The 16,345-nt window shown below is 43.1% G+C and overlaps 1 protein-coding gene across 3 annotated transcripts in view; it reads right to left on the bottom strand.

Moving 5' to 3' along the window:
• The window catches only part of Nme7 (NME/NM23 family member 7), a 129,429-nt gene extending 113,103 nt beyond the window's left edge, over positions 1 to 16,326 (bottom strand). For 2 of the 3 annotated variants that reach the window (XM_063272011.1, XM_063272010.1), the window contains exons 1-3: positions 16,188 to 16,326; positions 15,732 to 15,914; positions 12,269 to 12,351 (exon numbers count right to left, since the gene is read on the bottom strand). In XM_063272011.1, coding sequence (XP_063128081.1) covers positions 12,269 to 12,328 — 60 coding nt within the window. In that variant the 5' untranslated portion in view covers positions 12,329 to 12,351; positions 15,732 to 15,914; positions 16,188 to 16,326. 3 annotated transcript variants of the gene reach the window in all.
• Between the last annotated feature and the right edge of the window lie 19 nt (positions 16,327 to 16,345).

Raw genomic sequence — 16,345 nt, 5'->3', positions numbered from 1 at the left:
ATATATATGCATAAATACAAGCTGCTCGGAGTTGTTAGTCTGTATATGATTTTAGGGTTCACCACTTGGCATTGGATAACCAATTAGTGGGCTCATTCCTGTGGAAGATTAATTAATTCTCTCTCTTAAGTTAGCCATTATAAATTACAACATTTCTCAAGACCAGCTGTGTTAATATACTTTTCTGATGTAACAAAACCCCTAATTAAAATTCCTTATGCTTTTCCAGGACCTGATATTCTGGTGAAGCTTCAAGAGGCCGGAGCAGAATTAAAAATAAGGAGTAAGTTTAGCAACATACTGACAGCATCATTCTTCAGGACCAAAACCTCATAAATGCAATCAAGGGAGGGTGAAATCGGGAGAGGGAGGTTGTTATTGCTTTGGGATGAGGGTACCAACTACCAAACCTTTCATAAATCAGCGGGGTCCACTGCTTACACTTGGCTGCTTTTATTAGGGTACTTAGTGCTCTAAAAACTACTACTATTTTAGCATACCTCTTCAAATCTTATTTAATTCTCCAGGTAATTAGAATCAAATATTACATTAAGTGTGGGGTGGAGGTATCATGAGATCCGCTAACACTACGGCAGTCGGTTTTATATGTATACAGCTAATAATCCTCAAAGCATACCTACAGTTTCGGTTTCTCCCTACATTCCAAACCCATATGAAAGCAGGCTCAGTGCTTACAGGGTCAAACAGCTGCTGGAAGCTAGACTTGGACTTGCGAACAAAGTTGAAAAATCACTATTCTGTCCAGATACCAAAAGCACTGAATCAAAGAGGAAAAGACAGAGTGAAGAGTTCTGAGGAGCCAGCAGAGGAACGATGGAGAGGAGGTGAGAACAGTGGTCTGCCTACACGGTACTCTGCAGAAAATGGCCTCCAAACCAACTTTTGTTTCTTCTAAGAACTCAATGTCTACTTCACCTCTTTCCATTTAAATACGGATCATATCTAACTGGATACTCAACTCGTGCATCATTATCTATTCCAAATATGGATCAACTTCTTTCCTCATACGAAATTCTATGGCAAATCCTGTGAACGCTACAAAGCGATTCCTATAGTTAAGCCATGTGTACCATGCTACCCACATGCATAAGCAAAGCCTTACGGCCCACACTGTGAGGGAGCCAGGGTGTAAAGGAGCAACCCTGTCAGTCAGGCACTGGCTGGAGACTTCGTTTGATCTACACAGCAGGATAATTTTTCCTTCACAGGTGATTCCACAGCCCAGAAACAACAGTGAGGCTGGGCAGTTGGATTCAGACGGGCTCCTAACCACAGTCCTTAAGAATGGTGAAATGTTCAGAGCACATAAGGAGCTTGCCAGCAAGGTTCGATGAACTGAGTTTCAACTCCGGGACCCGGACATAGAGAGCAATGACTCTAGAGAGTGGCTCTCTGACCTACACACACATGCACACATACACACACACACACACGCACACACACAAACACACAAACACACATAAATAAAATAACAAATATACAAAAAAGAAGGGAGGGAGGGAGGGAGGGAGGACAGGAATAGTGAAGAGAGACCTCTAAGAAAAGTCAGACTCGTTCACGCATACACACTGCACTTACACCTTCAGTTCTGAGCACCATATCCTGTCACCTTAATCCTCCACTAGAGCAAAACCAGTAACACAGCAACCAAAATCAGGCCATGTTCTCAGACACGAGTCTAACACAACTCTGAGTACACATATTGTATTACATGTTAGCATTTTACTGCTGTATTTCAATAAAATATTTTACAAGAGGTAGCAAGACATACTTGCTCGTACACAATGCTTCTTGTTTATCTAACAGCCAATGGAGGGATATGCTGCATTGTGGAGCAATGTCATGACCTAACTAACAACTGGACTCTCAGAATCTGCATATTAAGACTCAGCACTTGCTCCTTATCTGACTTAATAAATATCGGTTTCTGTGTGGCTACATTAAACCCTGAGGCAATAAAGGTTATAGTTCAACAGGTTATTAAACTAGTCTGAGCCTCTCGGTCTGCCTGTGACCGCCCTGAATGGGGTTGCACCTGAAGTCGTGGCACCTGAGTCCTGCCCACCCCAGCCAGCTGCTTCCAGTAAAGGAGAGTAAAGTGGTTGCCGAAGAACAAACTTTATTTTGCCCTGAACATTCCGAGAATACAGTGAGTCATTAAAAATGTATTACCAGCACGGAAGCAGCTAAGCCAGCAGTTCCTACCTTAGATACAGCGCGCTAAGCCCAGGGAATGGAAACACAGGGACCAAGTCAGGGTTTAAGCAGTGGGTCGTTTGTTTCACACTTGTCTTTTACAAGATGCTCTCCTAAAACCCAAACACTGGGGAAGCTAGTGCAAGACCAGTTTATGATTTAAACAAAAGCAAAACAGCAGTAGCCTAAAGGCAGAGGCAGGAAGATCACAAGTTCAAAGCCAGCCTGGGCTATCTACTAAGACAACTGTCTCACAGAAAACCAAACCAAAAGCTCAGTATACAAACTTGTGTGTTCCCCCAACTGTGATACTAAGGGATGCTCGCACTTCTTAAAGAGCAGAGGGGAGAAAAGCAGAAGAACACAGACACGGGGAGCAACCATCTAGAAAGGGGTTTTGTTTTTAAAACTTTTTCTTCTTGAGCCCCATCTTTTAAAAAAATCTCTTGACTTCTGAGATCACTGCCGTGTGAAAAGGCAATGTTACAGACTTGTATTAAGGGAAAGCTCTTGACAATCAAGTGCAAACTCGCCTCAGATATCTTAAAGCAAACAAGGTTGCTGGATTGCTGGGAAGTCTTCTCACACCAACTCCAGCCTGTCGGGAGTCGGGATATCTGAACTTGTGATTGGGTTTTCAGAGGCCCAGATATCAAAGGGATATTAACAATGAGGGAACAGAAATGTCGACAAGTGACTTGGCAAGAGCTCTGTGACTTGTTACCCAGCTCTGCTTTACAAGGACCCTTGTTTCCTTGTGGGACAGACGGATTTCTCACAGCACTGCACTGGCTTGTGCTCTGGTATGCTTGTGCAATTAAAATTCTCTTTATAACCAGATTATAGAAGATAGTGACTATCATTTCTTTTGAAAGTCCTTACTGGCCTGTGTAGTTCTGAGGCCTTTGAAATCTCAAATACTGAAATAAAGAAGGAAATACATGTATGATAGATAGATCTTGGTAAAATGGCAAAAATCAAATATTCAATATTTTAAAAGGTTCAAAAAATTTGTTATGTTTTTCTAGAAAGAATCTAAAGACCAGCTGTTCCCAGGCCAGCACCTTATAGAACATAGCTGACATGGTGTTAGGTAAAGCCAGAGCAAGGGCTACCCTTAGGTAATGCTTGACATCAACTATGCACAAAAGTAAGAGAAGAAATGGATCTGAGACGAAACAAAAATGCTGGATCTAAAAATCCGTAGCATTCTAAAGTATATACTATTTATGCTTAATATTCAATTACAGAACTGACTACAGTTCAACCATAAACCATGTGATAGCAGAGAAAATACCAATATAAATGCTACCTAAGCTTTACATTGCCAAGGTCATAAGCACACTGGAGGGTGTGGAGTTATGCCTGTCTTTAACCACCACACCACTGGGCCTGGAAATGTATGCTCGGGACATTTTCCACTTGTCCGTGCAGATCCTCAGTCAGAGGCTGCAGTCAGGCCTGGCCTGTGCAGGGAGTGGCCTTTGTGACTTCACCACAGGACTCCCTTACCTTGCATCTTTCACATGGATTTGCTGGGAGGAGACAATGGCTGCATCCAGAGCGCTAGGGTGAGATGCTTACTTGCCCAGCTCCCAGTCAGATCCCATTTAGTTGCTGAGATCCACTGGAGCGCAGAGCTCCCGTCTGACAGCCCCTCTGCTCCAGCCGATCTCTGACAGCTCTCAAACGTTTGACCCTGAGAAGCCCCACTAGCTCTCTGCTCTGGCCAGTCCCTACTCCTGCTACCTGCAGCTCTGTCAGCTTCTCTAACTCTGCCCATACCTTTGCAATTCAGCCCTTATTCTGCTTCTTCCCCACAGATATCTGTACCTGTGTCCAACTAGGATCAAGGAGTGAGTGGTAGGTACTCCAGAAGCCCTCGTGCTTCACATTTGCAGTTCTAGAACATTTCCCCGGCACAGCGCACAGCGATGGGACTGTGGTGACTTGTGATTTTGACATCATGCTCTAGAAAGCTTTGCTTGACACCGTACTGCAGGGGTGTAGACCTATGCTTCATTGTAAGAGACTTTGGATTTGGGGTTTTATATTTGGGTCTATGATTTTTTTTTGAGCTACTTAAGAGTCTAAATTGATCCCTGTAATGCAAATATTTAATTATCATAGCAAACACTTTTTCCTCACGGAATGGTGCTGGCATTATTGTTACAAATCAATTTATGCCAAGAGTTTACCTCTGAGCCCTGAACTCTGTTCCACCCATCATGAAGCCTATCCCAGGGCTGCATCACACTGTCTAGAACAGAAACTTTATACCTTTTTCACTCAGGAAAGGCAAGTCTTCCAGTTTCATATTTTTCAGCAATGATCTTGGCTGGGACTCAGGAGACAGCTCAGTTGGCAACCTGCTCACCATGCAAGCATGAAAGCTGGGTTGGGTTCCTAGCACACATGTAAAATAACCGGCTATGGCAGCGCATGCCCGTTATTCCAGCACTTGAGAGGTGGAGGTGGGGAGCCAGATCTCTGAGGTTTGCTAGCCAACCAACCTAGCCTTGAAGTGAGTTCCAGGTTCAGAGAAAGCTAAGATGGGAAATAAATGAGGCAGATGCCCAGTGTTGACCTCTGGCCTCCACACACACACACACACACACACACACACACACACACAGAGAGAGAGAGAGAGAGAGAGAGAGAGAGAGAGAGAGAGAGAGACTGTCTTGGCTAATTTCAGTACTTCATGCTACCATATCAAACGTAGAACACGCTTGTCAGTTCCTGCAAATACAGCCTCTGGGAGTTTAACAGGGAGTGCACTCAGTCTATTTACCCCATTGGAACATCAAGTGTTCTAGTGCACGAACAGTGTCTCCACTTCAACCAAACCCTGCCAGATCTGTCTTCTAACTACCTGTCTGCGATCATCTCCTACAATGGTCACTCATGCAGACTTCACCCTAACCACGTAACTCTCCGTATGCACCCCAGAACCTTCCACACCAGTCCTACCTTCTTCCTGGAATGTTTCCCTCCACCACCTCCATGGCTCATTCGTTCTCATCCCCAACCCTGCGGCACTTGCATCGTCTTCCCTATGAGAGAGACCTTGGCCACCTTCCTTGAAATCCTATCGACTGCTCACAACATCCATCACTCATTCTCCCTATAGCACTTACTGTCTTCATGCAACAGATGCCTACTGCAGAGTTCCTTCCCCTGCTAAAATGTCTGTTTGGGTCAAGGCTGCATCTAAAAGGACTACATGTATAGTACGTGTGTAGTAGAGCATAGTATGGTATAGCAAAGTATATAGTAGTATGTAGAAAATGCAACAGAATACTCTTCGAGTAAATATATGAAGAGCTTTGAAAAGCAGTGCATACCCAACAGTAGTCACAAAGGGAAAGTCAGGCATTCTTAAAGGTTGAACTTATTTCTTTCATTTGTTTAATAAATATTAATGACTTCTCTTTGTCAGGCACTGCAACAGACATATAGAATGTTCAAAGTGGACAGGGCACTAATCATATAGACCATACCTACTCATTTTCTATCTCTCCTCATACTTGGCATAGAAAGTAAAAGCCAATAATATAATACTTGTTATAACAAATGCAATAAAGACAAGGGAATAAGGATATGTGATAAAGTTCAGGTAAAAGAGGTAAGGAACCCACCTTCAACTAGGAGAGACAGTTAAGGTCTCTCTCTAAGACAATATCAGAACCAGGACAAGGAGAAGCCAGTCATGTAGAGCCGTAGGAGAAAAATATTCCAGGGAGATAAAAAGTATAGAGCTATGACGGGGAAGATGGAGTTTGGCAAGTTCAAGAAACAAAAGGGCACCACGACCTGAAGCTGGTGCAAGAATGGTAGAGACATTAGGAAGGGATCCTGTCTCCACTGTGGCGCTTAGACTGACCCTGACACTACTAGAACGTCCAATCCTTCCTAGATCGCCCTTACTTATTTTTCTCAGTAGGGGTCAGCAACACAGATAAGCAGTGTCTTTGACAAACTGTTTAAAGTCTGTGCACGTAGAGAGGGCTCTGCCCTTCTCAGAACATGGTTTCCATTGGTTAGGAAACGTGTTCCACACGACAGTACCTGTAGCTCGGCCCCAATCCTGCAGCGCCTGCTGCACGGCGAGACACAGCCTCAGGAGAGCAAACAAGACAGCTCTGACAAGCAGATCAGTTCTGGAGGGCTCTCTCTCATGTGCCAAAGACTGTGGAAAGCAAATGCGTATGGATTTGCATGCCCTGCAACGATCACCACTGGGCAGTAGCCACAAGTCACTCTCGATGGAGCAAAGGGGGTCTGGATATTCCTTACTGGAGAAGATGGTGTGTTGATGGTAAGCTGACAGGGACGGAGCGGCCATGAACACAGACATCCTTCTATAGTGAGAAAAGCTTGTGGGTGCCAGCACGTGTTAATAACACTGACTGCCAGTCTACCTGAAGACATACGTATTAGGACAGAGCTTTCTTTCATGTGTTTGCCTAGAGAGCCTCACACAACTCAGACATTATTTAATGTTGAAACTCACTTTTTTTTTTTGTAAGACAAACAGCATTTTCAAGTTTAATCCAACAGAATTCATCATTCACATTGGTTTGTTGCTTTATCTTCCCCTTTATGAGACATAAGCAGTGGGTCTGTGCTTTCCTGACTTCTACAGGGGTGGCATCTGAGTGGCACACCAACATGAACACCAATGAAATTAATAAGCCTAGAAAAAGATCTGAAACGAACATCCAGCCTGAAAGGACGCCCTCCAGTGATGGCGGAGCGCCACCTGGGGCTCACTGCGGTTACTACATGCCACCAAAGCTAGGTCACAGGCCCACTCTACAGGCTCACCAATTTAGTCCTGCGATTTTGAGCTAAATCACAGCAAATCTGCAAAGGGTCTAGTCAAGCGGCACCACGTGAATCACAGACTTTTGTTAAAAAAAAAAAACGGTATGTTTCTATCTTCTAAAAGTTGAAGATTTAAAAACAAAGCTAAAGTGTCATTCAGTGTACAGCTACAGGAGAGCTGCACAGCCATTCCCTAGAACTAAAGAAAATAAAAGCAAAAGGTTAAACTGACACCTTGACTATGGCACTTCAGAAATTATACAGAGCTGTGAATCTAAAAAATAAGGGGCTGGGGATTTGGCTCAGTGGTAGAGCGCTTGCCTAGCAAGCGCAAGGCCCTGGGTTCGGTCCCCAGCTCCGAAAAAAAAAAAAAAAAAAAGAAAAGAAAAAGAAATAAAAATAAAAATGAAAACCCAACCTGGGCTACACTGTGGAGCTGTATCACCTTGAGGGTTCACAAAATCAGGGCATCGTTACACAAAGAACTGCAAACATAGGTAAGTGCTCAACAGCGGACAGACAGACAGGAGCTCTGAGGAGCACCAGGCTACCCTCCTGATCCAATCCATACCGTAAAAAGGCTGTCACTTGGCTCTAATACACCATCTCAGGCTAGGCCAGGCCACCACTGTCTGATCCCTCACATTAAAAAACGAACCTAATCTGAATTTTTTTCCGTCATTTCCCTAGGTTATTCTCAAGCAAGTTTGAAGCTTTGTTTTTTTAGTCACTGGTAAATTGTCAGGTTCAACCTACTGTCATGGAGGGTGAATAATGGTCAACTCTCCCCCTAACACCTAAATTATATGAGAGAAACAAAATGTAAAAATAAAGGTTCTATTAGGTACCTCAAGAATAACTTCCTCGTGGTATAAAGATTTAGTGTGTGTGTGTGTGTGTGTGTGTGTGTGTGTGTGTGTGTGTGTATGTGTGTGTACGTGTATGTGTGTGTATATGTGTGTATGTGTGTATGTGTGTGTATGTGTATGTGTGTGTGTGTACGTGTATGTGTGTGTATATGTGTGTATGTGTGTATGTGTGTGTATGTGTGTATGTGTATGTGTGTGTACGTGTATGTGTGTGTATATGTGTGTATGTGTGTATGTGTGTGTATGTGTATGTGTGTATATGTGTGTATGTGTGTATGTGTATGTGTGTATGTGTGTGTACGCGTATGTGTGTGTATATGTGTGTATGTGTGTATGTGTGTGTATGTGTATGTGTGTATATGTGTGTATGTATGTGTATGTGTGTATGTGTGTGTATGTGTGTGTATGTGTGTATGTATGTGTATATGTGTGTATGTGTGTATGTATGTGTATATGTGTGTATGTGTGTATGTATGTGTATATGTGTGTATATGTGTGTATGTGTGTATGTGTATGTGTGTATGTGTGTGTATGTGTATGTGTATATGTGTGTATATGTGTGTATGTGTATGTATGTGTGTGTATATGTGTGTATGTGTGTGTATATGTGTATATGTGTGTATATGTGTGTATGTGTGTGTATGTGTGTGTATATGTGTGTATAAAATCTGTTTTCAGCTTTTGTATTCATTTCATCAAGTTCCTCGAAAGGTCTCTAAAACTACATAACGTTTAATTAAACCTCTTTTAAAGATGCAGATTTTAAAATTTGTCCTCAGCTACAATACACAGAGACAGTAATTAGAGCTCCATGAACCAGGAGTCAGGATGCACAGAGAAGTCCCCAATGCCTGTGGTCGGAAATGGCGCAACTCCACCTGCAATGCCCCCTGGAAGCCTCGGGCCTAGAAAGGGCAGAGGGATCATGGAGAGGGCAGGGGTGACTGGCAGGGCCAGAGACGGCTACTTCCTTCTCAGATTTACTTCTCAGTTTTCCCTCCTGGGTTTTGGTGCCTCTCCCTCGCCCTCTTTCCTCTTTGTACAGTAAAGAATGAAGAGGAATAGAGAGGGGGACAAGCCAGGAAAGAAAGATGGTAACACCATGGAAATGGGTGCTTGCTGGTATGGCGCTAACGCTTTTTTTTTTTTTTTTTTTTGGTTCTTTTTTTCGGAGCTGGGGACTGAACCCAGGGCCTTGCGCTTCCTAGGCAAGCGCTCTACCACTGAGCTAAATCCCCAACCCCATGCTAACACTTTTTAAAAATTGGAATATAATTGCCTAGCTTTGCCCCCCTCCTCCTGCTAATCCCTTCCATATCATACCCTGCAAATTCGTGGCCCTTTTCTTTAATCATTATTATACACATACACACATACACACATATATACATACATACAAATAAATATACATGTGCACACACACACAATCTGCTGAGTCCACTTAGTGTTGCTTGAATGTACTTTTACTTATTTATGTATTTTTATTTATTTATTTTCTAGGGTTGACTGAAGCTTCTAACTCCTTCCCGTCACTGAGGGGACTAACTCAGTGCAGGGTCAGCTGAGTACACACAGGGAGGTGTACACAGCCAATGGAACGGTAAACAGCAAGAACGCTACAATGAGGCATACTGCCGTAAAGCATGTCTCAGCTTACTTAACTTTAAATGTGGGGATTAGACTAGATTAGAAGATCATGAACATGTTTTTAAAAAATATCAACCAAATATGTGAATTATAGTTTCACATCCACCACCACCACCACCACCACCACCACCACCACCACCACCACCACCACCACCACAACAGAAAAAAAGGAACCTCTATTATTACCCTCAATGTGTACAAGTATCAATACACTTCTAAGGTTTTTATTTAGGTTTATTTTAGGTATATCTATGGTTTGCCTACATGATATATGTCTCTGTAGCACATGCAGTGCCTGTGGAGACCAGAAGAGGGCGTCAGATCACAAAGAACTGGAATTACAGATGGCTGTCAGCTGTCCTGAACCCAAAGGGCAGTCAGTGCTCTTAATAGCCATCTCTCTGCCCCCCTACCCCCCGCATACTTTTTTATCGGCCTACTGCTGTTCACAATTTAGAGCTCAGGTCTACTATGTGTTAGGTAACAATCTCCGTTTCAGAATCATCAGAATTAGAAAAACCCAGTGTCTTCCAGTCCTGAAGCACTACCATGCTATGACACACTGGGTCTAACTTCTCTGGGTCGGGCACCTCTTCACGTCAACCACCATCCTGTTCCTCACTATGGATTCTGTCTAACTGGCTGTATCCTAGAGCACTAACTCAACCTTCCCAATGCCACAATCCTTTAACACAGCTCCTCATGTTGTGCTGATCCCTAACCATAAAATTATTTCTATTGCTACTTCGTAACTGTAATTTTGCCACTGTTATTAACTGTAATGTAACTATTATGAGACGGAGGTTTGCCAAAGGGGTCAGGACCCACAGGTTGAGAACCACTGTCCTAGATGACCTCTGTCACCTATCCTATAAATTCTTTTAATTTCAATGTTTTTACTTTTGTCATATATATAATAATATATTTATAATTATATTATCTTCCTCTTCCCTCTCCTCCCTCCAAACTGTCCTGTATATCATCCCTTGCTCTTTCAAGGCATCTTTTTCTTTAGTGTTATGTGTGTATGTCCTTATGCATACACACACCGCCTGCTCAGTCCATATGTTACTACCCCAGGATCTTTTACACAGACGATTCTCTCTGACCAGCCCATTGTCCTTCAAGGGAATGGGGAGGGGCCTCCTTGACTACCCAATACCAGCCCTTTTATTTCCTCACTCCAGCACCTTTCAAGGTGTTTCCTTTCTCATGGTTAGCAATACCTGATATCATATCACATCCCTTTTCCCCCTAAAACTGTATAGCTCTCCAAACTCAGCCTTCTCGGTTCCTTGGGGGTGGGAAGGTTGTCTAGAACACTGAGTAGCACACAGCAGAACTTTAACAGTGCCTGGGCATGGATGGAGTCAGACTCCTCTCAGAATAAACATCTGCTGCTTTTGATCTAGAATTTTAGTTTTTCCCCAGTACCAGGTAGGCCCAACGAGAAATCGTTCTCTGCCCTATTTTCTAGCAAAGGGATGGGCAGAGAGAGTCCACTTGTTCTCTTCTCTTCTCAACTCTCTTTCCGCAGCATTCTTTAGCTGTCCGCCCTCTCTGCTCTCCAGCAGTGCAGGATTACCGTCTCTGTGTGTGTAACAGCACCCTCCAGAGACACTGTGGATTACCAAACACTCTTAACTGCCACAAAGGGGAAAAACTACAAAATTCCAAGGACGATCCTTATTTGTGAAACGTCTGCTGCTTTGTGACGTTTTTGTCAGGTACTACGATGAAAACGGATGGAGAAAGAGAAAGGGAGCAGGATAGGAAGGAGCTGGGGCTGCTGCTTTACAAGGGTGGACAGGGTCAGCCTCAGAAAAAAGGTATGTTTGTCCAGAGAGAGAGATTTTAGATGATAGATAGATAGATAGATAGATAGATAGATAGATAGATAGACAAAATACTTTCTAATAGACACAAAGTCTTTACTTTTATGCTTACTCATAACTCAAATAAAAAAGGACTCAATGTGAAAGACTGACGTTGATAGGAAGAGAAAAGTCAAGTCTGTTAAGCACTTCACTATTCAGGTAACAAAGCTAAACTCTAGCACTGATCCGCAACAATGGGGTGTCCTGCTGTCTCTAGATTTACCTTCTGGTAAATTTAGGGATTGATGCTGTCATTAAAATGCCCAAGTTTCACTCTGGATTTATATATATTCATATGTTAGAGAAAGTATAAAGCTCCCTGAACAAAAGTAACAGGGAAAGCTGTAACATTAGCTGACTTCGTTATTTTTAATTAGCAGTTCTTGGGTTGGTGATTTAGTAGTAAAGTGCTGGGTTTGGTCTTGATCATTGGGAAAAAAAACAAACAAAAATTAACATTATCGGGGTTGGGGATTTAGCTCAGTGGTAGAGCGCTTGCCTAGCAAGCGCAAGGCCCTGGATTTGGTCCCCAGCTCCGAAAAAAAGAAAAAAAAAAGAAAAAAATTAACATTATCTTATAGTGATTACTTTCTCCTCTGTGTTCCTCAATTTCTGAAACTTTTCTTAATGCTCGTCAATAACAAAACAGTAGAAGCATGTGCCTAATAGCCATGGGTCATTAAACAAACATCTCATGCTGGATGAGGATACTTCCGTTTATGATGGGAGAGAGCCCCAAGGCTCCCTACACAACACAGGCTCTTGTCATTCCTCTTGGTTGGTCACCAGAATTAGTCGATAAGGCTCTAGTGCTGAGACACTACACACCTTGGGTGCAAGATACGGAGAAATCAAACCGCAACTTCTTCCCTGCTGACCAGCTTTCATGCTGCCCGAGGATGCAATGCCGGCTGTTGGGGAAGAGAAGGCATCAATGACCATCAATCCCCACAGGATGACCCCACAAACTCCAATACCAACCTGCAGGAAAGACGCAACATCACTGCAACAACAGCCCAACCGTGAGGGGGAAAACCAAGCACTCTGCTCAGTTTCCAGGCCTCCCTACCCGAGAAGGGAGGAGTTCATGCATGGTACTGTAAACCCAGTTAAGATACCATGGCTAAGGAGGGTTAGCAACCAAGTGGGGAACTTATCTCTGTTGCTTAGCTAAACTGACAGGGCCAAGTAGTCTTCTAAATACTTAGTTTTATACACACAGACAAATTGTACTTTCATTCTCAATCAGAGAAATATTTCTCATAATGAACACTGATGAACGCAGACATGTATGACTGTTCGAGACACTGAGAAGACATGCTCCACCCTAACCGTGACATTCCTACCCCCTTTCCTGAGGAGCAAAGGCTGACTGAAGAGGGGCAGAGAGAATGTAAAAGCCCCAGTGCAGTGAGAAGTGCTACAGAACACTGTGTCACCAACGTGACTCGATCAGTGGAATCATAGTCTTGCATCAAAATGGGTTTGAACAAGACCGGGTCAAATGGCAATCATAGATAAGGTAGGAACCCACGTGGCACTCCTCCTCCCTGCTGAACTGATGTCTCCTGATGGATGGATTCTGGGGGAGAGCTAGATGTTGCCTTCAGTTGTTTACCCACTCATGAGCCCACCAAGCTCTAATGGACGGTTACAAATCCCTAATCACATAGATGGCTCCTCCTGTTCAACTCAGTGGGTCACAAAACAAAATAAGAAGACATAAATGCAAAAGAGGGACTAGTGGGTCTAGTAATTATGTTAGGAGGGAGATAAGAGAAGGTGAGCATGACAATAATCAGAAAGTAATATACATATATATATGAAATTATCAACAAATAAATTATGAACAGCAGTAATAGCAACTAAGAATAATGTTTACAGAACGTAAAGCACTAAGGTAAGCATCATATCATTAAATTATAACAAGATTGCTATAACGAGGCTACAAACAACACTGGATTCCTTTTTTAGTGTTTGTTAAACTAAGACTCATAAGACTTACACTATGAGCCCCTTAAAGAAAGCGATCTGATGCTTTCTGCGTTTAAGAAGTTAGTGTGATGTTTCTATCTCAGATGTATACTATGCTGCGAGGATTAGAAGAGTAGAGCATTCAGGAAAGGCCATATAAGAGCCTCTGAGAATACCGTACCTCCACACCCATGGAGGGTACTATGGAAACTAAAAAAGGCCAGAAAAGGACAGCCAAATTACAAAACAGCACTTACGAAGAGAGAAATTAGGAATCTCTGGTCTCCAAAAAGAGGATATTTTCCAAGAAAGTTCAACAGTAAGGGTTACAGATCAGAAAAAAAAAAATGGCACTGATGAGCCAAATTAATATGGTTCAAGTTTCAAGGTAGAGTCAAGGGGAAACAATTTAAATAATCGAACAAATAAAACGTATGAGACACATTATGCTAATACATCTAAAATAAAATCTAAAATTCTTTCCAAGCTCCATATATTTCAGTATCTTGGGTTCCTGCCCACCTTCTCCAGTCCTCTATCCCCCCAGATTCTAATTAACCTCTGCACTCACCTTGCCTCACAGAATCTGGAGCCACCTGAGAGCTCTTCTATTACTAATATTTCAGTTTGAAACCATCTGAGATGGCCTTAACTGCTTGTCATGTCATATCCTCAAACTACTTTACTCTCTCTCTCTCTCTCTCTCTCTCTCTCTCTCTCTCTCTCTCTCTCTCTGCCGTGTGTGTGTGTGTGTGTGTGTGTGTGTGTGTGTGTGTGTGTGTGCGCACGCGCGCGCACGCGCAACGGGACATCTAGCCTCCTCTCCTTTCAAAACATTTCACTGCTTCTCAGAAAGGACTGACAGCAAATGAGAAAGATCTAGATGGGGGGGGGGGGACTGAGATTTTTACTTAACTGTTTTTAGGCCTCTTTTTAAAAAAAAATTTCAGTTTTTCCAACGAACAGTAAGAGCACCGTCTCTAAGTCTGCATGCCCGGAGAAATTCACTCTTCCTGCACTAAGACCAAGTTTTGATTTTGATGAATCATGAATCACAGTAAGAAATATACTTGCATAATAATTAGCATACAACACACGCACATAACGCACACACACAGAACAGATCAAATGCCGGCTAACTTCATGTAACAAATGGATACAACAGATGGAGCAAGTGAAATTAAGAGCAAATGCAGATGAAAGGTCACTTCCGCACTTCCTTCTTTAAAGTATAAATACAAGGCTACAGAACGGATAAAATCTTCATAGGAGGGGATGGGAAGGCAAAGTTAGAGCAGAGACTGGAGGGAGGGCCATTCAGAGCCTGCTCCACATGTGGCCCATACATATACAGCCACCAAACTAGATAAGATGGATGAAGCTAAGAAGCGCAGGCCGACAGGAACCGGGTGTAGACACAGCCAGAATACGGCAAATACATAGGCGAACTAGCAGCAAACTACTGAACTGAGAACGGGACCCCCGTTGGAGGAATTAGAGAGAGGACTGAAGAAGCTGAAGGGGCTTGCAACCCCATAAGAACAACAATGCCAACCAACCAGAGTTTCCAGGGACTAAACTACTACCCAAAGACTATACATGGACTGACCCATGGCTCCAGCTACATATGTAGTAGAGGATGGTCTTGTTGGGCACTAATGAAAGGAGAAGTTCTTGTTACTGCCAAGGTTGGGACCACAATGTAAGGGAATGTCCGGGGGTGGGGGCCGTAAGGAGGGGTGAATGGGGAGAGGAACACCCTTACAGAAGACGGGGAGGGGAGGGGAAGGTGGCTTATGGACAGGAAACCAGGAAAGAGAATAACATTTGAAATGTAAATAAAGAAATATCCAATAAAAAAAAGGACAGATAAAATCATTGATTATTTGGAATCCAATACTAAATACATTGCCTCTTAGATTCTGTCAAGTGCCTAGAAAGGAGAAAAAAGGAAGAAGAGAGATAGGGTTTGTGAAGTAAAGGTTTGAAAAGGTTTCTACAGGAAAAAAGGACCAGATTGGGTAACAAAAAGAACTGCTGAACATTGGTGAGAAAGCCTGGTATGTAGGGATGTCTCTTGCTAAGTCACAGCTATACCCATCTGAAGGCAACATTTTGCTATGTCCCATCCACCATTCACAAGTGCTGAGACGACTAAAGATGAGTTCACTAGAACTCTGTGCACTGGAGAAATGGGTGCGTTAAAATCTAAAGGTTTATTAAAATACAAATTATCAAGCCCCATTCCTAATCAGTCATAATTTATGGTGGTGTTGGTGAATTCTAGAAGCTCTCCAAGTAATCTTGAAAGACATACCTGCTAAAACACAGAGATCTGGAAAGTATGCAATGGACTAGAAGCTGAGCCTGCAGACATCTATTACTAAGCGGTCCTGGTAGGAGATGCTAGGCAGAACTCCGCCGCCTGGGAGAACACACTCCAATATTCAGGTTAGTGATGATACAGCATCACGTCGAAATGGGCCTGCAAGCTTGAAAACTGAAAAAGAGGAACAATGCACACTTATAAACTGTTTATTCGAAATAATGTCTCATCGGGTTTTCTTAGATTCCAAACTACTTTCTGTTACTCTATCTAGCTTGATGTCTTAGGAGCGCTAAAATGGAAATTAGGGAGCTGCAAGAAAAGGGGAGAGCAGAGACAGAAGGAACTCCTCCTAGCGAGATAAAGGAGGTGAAGAAAAGCAGGATGTCTTTTACATTCAGTAACCAGGGTCTCGGAGCCTTTCGTTGGGCCTCCGGTAACACTCACCATAGTTTGTGGATCTCAGCACAGGAAATAGATATCTGTACACAGGAAGACCACAACACAGCCAATGATTCGGTTACTGTGGCAACGCAAGCCCCGCCTTTCTTCGGCGTCTCCCGAGACTCCGCCTCTAAGCTGCTTCGTCTCCATTGGTTGGGAGT

Source organism: Rattus norvegicus, chromosome 13, assembly GCF_036323735.1.
Source record: "Rattus norvegicus strain BN/NHsdMcwi chromosome 13, GRCr8, whole genome shotgun sequence".
NCBI lineage: Eukaryota > Metazoa > Chordata > Mammalia > Rodentia > Muridae > Rattus > Rattus norvegicus.
Note: the sequence above shows the minus strand (reverse complement) of the source record. Positions and strands in the feature narration are given on the sequence as shown.